The 8,282-nt window shown below is 48.8% G+C and overlaps 1 protein-coding gene across 1 annotated transcript; it reads left to right on the top strand.

The window, feature by feature from the left end:
* The first annotated feature begins 4,752 nt into the window (after positions 1-4,752).
* On the top strand, positions 4,753-7,381 carry LOC143404549 (PRAME family member 12-like). The gene is made up of 3 exons (XM_076862655.2): positions 4,753-5,039; positions 5,417-5,998; positions 6,808-7,381. Exons 1-3 carry the CDS (start codon positions 4,753-4,755, stop codon positions 7,379-7,381), a joined length of 1,443 nt encoding a protein of 480 aa, XP_076718770.2.
* The last annotated feature ends 901 nt before the right edge of the window (positions 7,382-8,282 follow it).

The following is an 8,282-nucleotide window of genomic DNA, read 5'->3' as shown; positions in this document are numbered from 1 at the left end:
AGAGGCAAAATCTAAGTCTTAAATTGGTGCATAAGAAAAAACCAAATACAAAATTGTTCCTGCCACTGCACAGATGAGGCTGGAACCAGATAGTTCAGATAGTGGTGGGTGACAGTCCCTAGTCAGGTAAGTAAAGCTCTCTTTTGATTTGAAATTCAGACTTAGAGTGCTTTCTGGGGGGCTCCCCATAACACCATCTACTTAGCAGGCTAAGGCAGAAGGATCTCAAATTCAAGGTCTGTCTCAGTGATTTAGTGAGAACCTGTCTCAAAACAATTTTTTTTTTTTTAAATGGGCTGGGAATGTAGCTCAGTGGTGTAGTTCCCCTGGGTTCAAACCTTGGTACCCAAACTGAATAAATGAATAATTTAATTAACTAAGTAATGAATTAAAAAATGAAAAAAGCTGAGGATGTAGCTCAGTGGTAAAGCTCTCCTGGGTTCAATCCCCAATGCCAAAAAATAGAAAATAAAAATAAATAAATTCTAGGCCTAAATATTTTTTAAAAAAATGAACACCTGTAGTCATAAAATTTCTGCAAAAGTCTAACTCTTCCTAGAATAATAGATGAAAAACCTAAGGCCTAATGAACAGGCAAAATTGAATTTAACAGTGACTTTCTGGTGGAGGGACACTGAGAGCCACTCCCTCCAAACCCACCTGTTCAAATGTGGCTCAATGAGTTTCAACACTGATTCCCACTCATCTATTAATTCCCTCCAATGGGAGATGGAGCAACCAGGAAAAGTCCATCCTGGCACTGAGAGAGAATCCAACCCTAACCATTGTGTGATGCACCCAGAGAAAAAAATCTTCTTCCCAAGGGGGAAACATAATGGTGTTCAAATCAACAGGCAGGAACTGTGTCAAATCCGGATGTGGGGGAAGCAGGGTGCTGTGAAGGGAGGGTCCCTGGGCAGCTCTGCCTGATGGCAGGAACTATCACAAACCAGTCAGCCCCAACCTCAGCTGTGCATAAAACCTACCCCAACCTGTACCCCCATGTTTTCTAGGAGGACACTTGGCCAGTCGCTGCCTGTTGTCCTTGAACTGAGGCCACCCTTGGTACTGAATCTGTGGAGCCAGTGAGAATTGACTCAAAGCTGCCTTTGACACCCTGTCTCCCTTTGCCTCCTGGATGGGGCTCTGACTCGTCTTGCTTTGGGTGTCCTGCATTCCTGCCCTATTAGGTCTGACTACCCTTGTTCTTTGGAGAGCCACTGTCTGTTGTGACTTAGGTTGACAGAAACATCTACCTGCCCCCTGCACCAAGTCAAGGGTGGTAGAGAAGGCAGGGCTGTGCCGTGAAGTCACCCTTTCAGCTGGCTACACACAGACAAATGGCAGAGAAATTCAGAATTCAGTCAGAGACTAGATTTCAATTGTTGTGGAGCCTAAAAAGCAATGAGGTCTCTGAAATAGCCTTAGCCCTACTTCACTGCACACATAGGAGATTAAATGTGGTCATCCGTGGTAAGTCATTATGTGAAACAGAAACCAAAGGTCATCTCAGCCAACTGTAAGTATCCAACTGGGATGTGAGCAGGGTTGTTTTCCAACAAGAGACCCAAGAAGACCATCCCGGTTTAGATGCTGTGTCTCCCAACAGCTCACCTGTGAGACAATGGTTTGGGAGGAGACATGATTGGTTTATAGCCTTAACCTTGTCAGTAAGTTAATTCCTAATGGGATTCACTGAGTGACAACAGGGGGCAGGTGTGGTGTGGCTGGAGGAAGCTGATCATTGGGGGTGTGAATATGGAGTGTATATTTTGTATCTGGCTAGGGGCCATCTCTCCCCCTCTGTTCTCTAATAATGTGAGCACCTTCCCTCTGCCACAATCTCCCACCATAATGGTCAGCCTCACCTTGAAGGTGAGGGCCCAAGGAATGGAATCTGCTGTGTGTGCGTTGAGACCGCAGAAACCATGAGTCCCCAGATCAACTTTTCCTCCTCTGTAGTTGTTGGGGTTGGGTGTTGTAGTGACAGCGTGAAAAAGCTGACTAACACAAAGACAGAACAACCAAGCAGAAATGCTATTCTGTATCTGCTGCCTATCAAACCATTCCTTCTACGTCTTCCCTATAAGCCCTCCCCTCACATGGCTCATCAGCCAAGCACTCCCTCTCTTTCCGTCTCTCCTTCCTCAATTCCTGAATCACTTTTTACTCAGGCTCTTCAATTTTTCCTTTGCCTGTGAACTTCTCACAGCCTAAAGAGCCCTGGAAACTGCCTGGAGCAAAGGCTGCTGGGAGATGTGCCCTGGGGGTCCCTGATTCTGCAGGGAGACTCTCCAGTGGGTGGCCTCCCTGATGTCAGGAACACCTGCTGTCCAACCCCCTGTCTTTCTCTCCCATTCCCAAGTTGCCCACAGTTTCCACCCTCGGTGGGTCTCAGACTTTTCCAAGTCCCCATCAGGGGCATGTTGGCCCACGCCTGTAATCACAGCAACTCAGGAGACTGAGGCAGGAGGATGGCAAATTTGAGGCCGGCCTCAGCAACTTAGTGAGGACCTAAGCAGTTTAGTGAGAAAATATCTCCAAATAAAAGCAAAAAATAAAAAGGGCAGGGGATGTGATTCAGTGGTTGAGAACCAATGGGTTCAATCCCCAGTACAGACAGACAAACAGGAGAAGTCTTGCCCTAAGTCTAGAAGACTGATTCCACCCTCCTTGTCTGCTCTTCCTCTCTGAGTGTTCCCAGACTTCCTGAAAGGTAACTGGAAACTTGTGTTGTCAAGTTGGTTTCCATTCTGTGGTCTTCGTGGATGACACTACTGTCTTCAAAAAGCTGTTATTACTATGGAATTTTTGGGGAAAAAAATTAATAATTTTGATATGGCCCAAGACCCCTTTGAAAGCTATTTTCAGTTGTTGTTTTTTCTTAGGGACTCAGTGCTTTTCTGTCTCACGGGAGGAACAGGAGGGTCACATATGGACAAAATTAGGTCCATGGTGTGGAGTGCATGGAGGGACGCATCCCTGACTGTCACACTCTCCCTGATTCCGTGCTCCTGCATGAGCAGCAGACTCAATCAATCAATCTGGAGGAAGAAATTCCGATCAGGATTAAGTGGGTGGAGACTGGAGAACCTGATCAGATACTGCTTTCTGATTGGATGCCAGCCAATCAGATGGAGCTGGGGGCGTGGTCAGAGAGGTCCATAAAAGCTTCTGTGGAGCCAGAAGAGAAACACAAGAGTCCTGGAGCCCAAGGAGAACCAGCCTGGCCTGGTGAGGCTCCGAGAACCCTGCACACCTGGACAGATCCCGTAAGTCCCTCACTGCCCTGAGCACCACCCGGTTCCCGCCTCACCTGTGCGGATTCAGGAACAATTTTTTTCCCTGTCTTTTCTCATGAACCAGTTTACAACGTCGATTTGCCTCTCAGTGTAGTTTTATCTTGATCCTGAACTCTAGGATTTCCACTTTGGTTTATGTCACTTTCAATTTTCTTTCTTTCTTTCTTTGATATGGGCTATGGAACCAAGGGGCACTCAAACAGTGAGCCACCTCCGCATCCCTGTTTTGTGCTGTATTTAGAGACAGGGTCTCACTGAGTTGCTTAGCGCCTGCTCTTGCTGAGGCTGACTTTGATCGCATCATCCCCGGGTCTGAGTCTCTGGAGACCCTGGGATTACAGGCTTGTGCAGGACGCCCCGAACTTTTTCTTTTTCTCAATTGTTGTATTCTAAAGTTTATATAGATAATATAATTTATTTATCCATTTATTTATTTGGTGGTATGGCGATTGAACCAGGGCCTTGTGCATGTGAGGCAAGCACTCTATCAACAGAGGTATGTCCCCAGCCCAACATTGAATAATTTTTACCTTCTGCTGAGGATCAAGCCCAGTGCCTCACATGTCCTAGGAAAGTGCTCTTCCACTGAGCTCCAGGCAAAGCCAAAATAAAATTACTTAACCAAGGAAGTGAGTTGCAATCCTATTTCATTCTAATTGATTGGAATTCGATTTCCTGATAATAAAAATGCATATTTTGTGTGCCCTTAAAATTATACTGTTTTGCTGGGCGTGGTGGCACACACCTGTAATCCCAACACCTCCAGAGTTTGAGGAGGCCAGAGAATTAGAGTTCAAAGCCAGCCACAGCAGCAGGAGGTGCTGAACAAATCAGTGAGACCCTGTCTCCAACTAAAATACACAATATGGCTGGGGGCAGTGACTTACTGGTTGAGTGTCCTGAATTCAATCCCCAATATTGCCTCATCCCCCAAATTATACTTCAAGGCTTATGTAGTTTTGTAATTTTATAATTTGTTTAAACAAATAAACAAAAAGCTTCAAACTATCTCATGCAACAATTCACAGACTCAGTTTTTCTGATCTGTTTATTCTCTTGATCTGTTTACTCCCCCTAAGGTAGCAGAATCTCACATGGGTAACAGATATCCATGAGACTCTGTTGTAATTTCCAAGTGTTTTATAATATGGGCACATGCTTTATAATTGCCCATTAAATTTTTTGAAATTAAAAATAACTTCACCCATGTGAGGGCAACTCCTTTCTGAGCCTCTGTAGTTGTTGAAACTGAGGAGCCTACTGCATTAAGTCACATGACACGCCAATTCCCATTTAATAAGGACAAAATAGTAATCAAAGGCTTTGTCCATTAAGGTTGGGGTGAGTTTTAGACTCCCCAGTACCCCCTTCCCAGTGGCTGGCAATGGATGGGATAGTGGCCTTTCCCTGGACCATTTTCCAGGATCCTTCTTCTTTCAGAATCCCCAGGATGAGCATCCAGTCCCCACCCACGCTGCTGGAGCTGGCAGGGCGCAGCCTGCTGAGCGACAAGTCCAGGGCCATCCTGGATCTGGAGGACCTGCCCATAGAGCTCTTCCCACCACTCTTTGTGGAGGCCTTCAGCAGGGGACACACTGATGTCCTGAAGAAAATGGTGCAGGCCTGGCCCTTCACCTGCCTGCCCCTGGGGGCCCTGATGAGGCAGCCACAGCCTGAGATGCTCCGAGTGGCCCTGGATGGGCTGGACATGCTGCTTGCCCAGCAGGATCGCCCCAGGTGAGGGGGACCCAGGTGGCCTGGAAGGGAGCACCTTGTGGTCCAAGGAAGTGACTGATGGATCCAGGGAGAGTGGGTGCTGAAGTGTGCTCCACAGGCTTCCTGTGCTGCCAGCAAGGAGGGGTGGAGAGGCCTTGGCCATGCTGAGCCCCATGTGGGAAGGCTTCCAGATGTGGAGGTGCTTGTGGCAGCTGTGCTGACCCCTGAATGAGGCTGTACCTGCCCCTCCCTCAGCTGGTACGGGTGGGGGCACCAGGCTGGATTGGAGGGAAGCGGGTGGAGAAAAGTGAGACAGAAGGAAGAGGTGGAGCAGGGGGCAGCAGCTGAGAGGGGAAGGAAGGGGCCTCAGGGCTGAGACTCTGCTGTGGTCCCCACAGGAGGTGGAAACTGCAGGTGCTGGATTTGCGGAGGGTTCCACGGAACTTCTGGAGGACGTGGTCTGGAGCCGTGGTCGATGCCCGCTCACCAGAGGACATTAAGAAGAATCGAAAATTGAAACTTGGTCCAGAAATGGCAGCTAAGCCGTCCTTGAAGATATTCATAGACTTGTGCCTCACAGAAGGGCCCCTGGATGAATTCCTGACTCTCTTGTTCCTATGGGTCACACAGAGAAGGGACAGGCTGCACCTGTGTTGCAATAGGCTGAAGATCTTTGGGAAACCCACCCACCACACCAGGAAGGTCCTGGGACTGCTGCAGCTGGAGTCTGTCCAGAAGGTGGAAGTGCACTGCACCTGGGTGCCCTCCACCTTGGCTGCTTATGCTCCTTTCTTGGGCCAGATGAGGAACCTGAGGAAGCTGCTTATCTCCCAGGTTCGCGTGCCTGCCCACACCTCCCCAGAGGAACAGGAGCGGCTGCTCTCCCAGCTCACCTCGAAATTCCTCGGGATGGACTGCCTGCGAAAGTTCTATGTGGATGCTGTCCACCTCCTCGAGGGCCACCTGGAGCAGGTGCTGGGGTGAGTAAGGGGGGTGAGCTTCCTCTGCAGACCAGTATCAGTAAATCTGAAGGGCACCTACTGTGTGCCAGCCACTGACACTCTCATGGTGAACAAGGCACTGGAAGGTTAATAACCCATCATCTGTTCCTGCTGTATCCTGAAGCTGGATCTCCTAACCTGTGTTAGAGCAAAGGGCTAAACCAGGGTTCATGGTCTGGAAAGTGACATCATGCTGGGAAGCCAGCTGATGTGGACAGGAGCTAGTGAGGTGGGTGTGAGGTTCCTTCCCTGGGAGCCCTGTCCAGCGACAGGGGTACAAAGCAGAATAGAGGTGAGGACTTTGAAGGAGGGAAGCCCCCACACCTGTACCTGTTCAACGAGGGAGCCCTGTGTCCTCCCTCTGGGAGCAGAGGAGCCCACTTCTAATGCCCTCCTGGGGAAGGCAGGTCTGAGCTCCAGGTGATGACTCAGGGGTTGTGAGTGAAGAGCAGGGAGTGAGACCTTGCTGAGGGGGCAGGGAGTGAGCCCTGCAGGGGTCAACCCCAGTGTGTTGTGACACATCTTTCCTGGATTTGCCTTTGGCACATGACTCTTCCTGACTTGCTGTGGCTAGATATGTGGCTTTCTGCTTGTCATTGAGGGTGACATTCATAGAGATGGAGGACCCACCTGGATATACAAGTAGTGGTGAAAGTTTCAGGTTGAAATGGAGTGACCTGAATGAGCAGATTCTACAAAATGTCAAGCATGTTCAGATGGTCACAGTGACCTTGGGTTTGGGCCAATTCATCTTCTCCCTCAGAACTAACTGCTTGGTTCCTCCTTAGGCACCTGAAGACCCCCCTGGAGACCCTCTCAATAACCAACTGCCCACTCTCGGATTCCGACTGGAATTATCTCTCCCGATGCCCAAACACCAGCCAGCTCAGATGCCTGGATCTAAGGGGCATCAAACTGACCAATTTCAGTCTGGAGCCCCTCAAAATTCTGCTGGAGACTGTTGCACCCACTCTGAAGTGCCTGGACTTGGAAGCCTGTGAGATCACAGAATCCCAGCTCCAAGCCATCCTGCCTGCCCTGAGCCGCTGCTCCCAGCTCAGGACCCTGTGCTTATTCCGGAATGGCATCTCCATGTCGGTCCTCAGGGACCTGCTCTGTCACACTGCCAGGCTGAGCCAGTTGAGCGTAGAGCTCTACCCTGCCCCTCTGGAGAGCTACAATGCCCAGGGTGCCATCCACCCAGGGAGATGTTCCCAACTTTGTGCTGAACTCACGGCACTATTGAAGGACTTTAGGCAGCCACAGGTCCTTATTTTCTATACTTTGCCCTGTCCTCAATGTGGCTACATGTTCCTCTACAACCGGGGCCTCAATCACTGTTCCTGTCCAACAGGTGCCTAGTTGGGTCAGTATAAAAAGCTGCCCTCTACGCAATTGGATGTATAACCAGGATGTAGAGGGATCATGAAGGGAACTCAGAGCCCAGCATTTCAGACACTGCCTGAAGTGTGGATGGGGAAAGGAATCAGATGCTGGGGGCCACATTGGAAGGAAGCCCCCGAAGAATGGACCTTCCGTATAGAGCCATATGTGTCTGTATAGAGTCATCCCAAGGGGCCTGGGTTTTTAGAATGGGATTTAGGCTTCATGGTCATATGAAGAGACTTTTTTGTTTCATGGATGGTCCATCAATAAATTGTCTGAAATGAATGGAATCTCAAGATTAGTCTCTGACATCTTCCATGATGGTTTCACCCAGTTTTCTGATTTTGACACTGGAATTCTCCAGGGGCTGATGGAGAAATACCACCAAGTACTTGGTGATCAATGAGGTTCATTCCCAGAGACTCAAAGCATCCAACTGAAATCAGGTCATTATCTGTGGCTACACTGTGGCACAATCCATGTAGGGGAACACAGGAGGCCTGGAGCATTCTAAGTGGACAGCAAAATTTCAAAACACCCTTCTTAGGCGACCTCAGTGCCACCCAGACACTCAAGGTACACCCATCCTTGTGGGTCTCCACATAGACCTAGAAACTTGGCTACTTGGTCTTTGGATGCAATGAGAATAAAATAGGGTCTCTGGGCCTTATAAAACCTTGCCTGTCATCCTGGTACAAAGTTTTTCCTGAAATAATGTAGTCATGGCCAATGAAACCATCTAAATTAGCTTTCATCAAAATAGTAGAATTATGTAAGTAGGTAATACTTGTGAATGTAAACTAAACTTAATAAATTACCACCTTCTGGTGGGGGAGAAGGCTGCTCATAACTGACAGATCTTCCCCTAACACTTCCC

The sequence above is a fragment of the Callospermophilus lateralis genome, chromosome 7, assembly GCF_048772815.1.
Source record: "Callospermophilus lateralis isolate mCalLat2 chromosome 7, mCalLat2.hap1, whole genome shotgun sequence".
NCBI classification, from domain to species: Eukaryota; Metazoa; Chordata; class Mammalia; order Rodentia; family Sciuridae; genus Callospermophilus; species Callospermophilus lateralis.
This window is presented reverse-complemented; position numbering and strand designations above follow the sequence as displayed.

Excerpts from the sequence above, each read along its gene's own strand:
- LOC143404549 (XM_076862655.2), top strand. The coding sequence starts at position 4,753 with ATGAGCATCCAGTCCCCACCCACGCTGCTGGAGCTGGCAGGGCGCAGC. Across the intron at positions 5,040-5,416 it reads GCCCAGCAGGATCGCCCCAG|GAGGTGGAAACTGCAGGTGC; the intron begins GTGAGGGGGACC and ends TGGTCCCCACAG. Across the intron at positions 5,999-6,807 it reads CACCTGGAGCAGGTGCTGGG|GCACCTGAAGACCCCCCTGG; the intron begins GTGAGTAAGGGG and ends GTTCCTCCTTAG.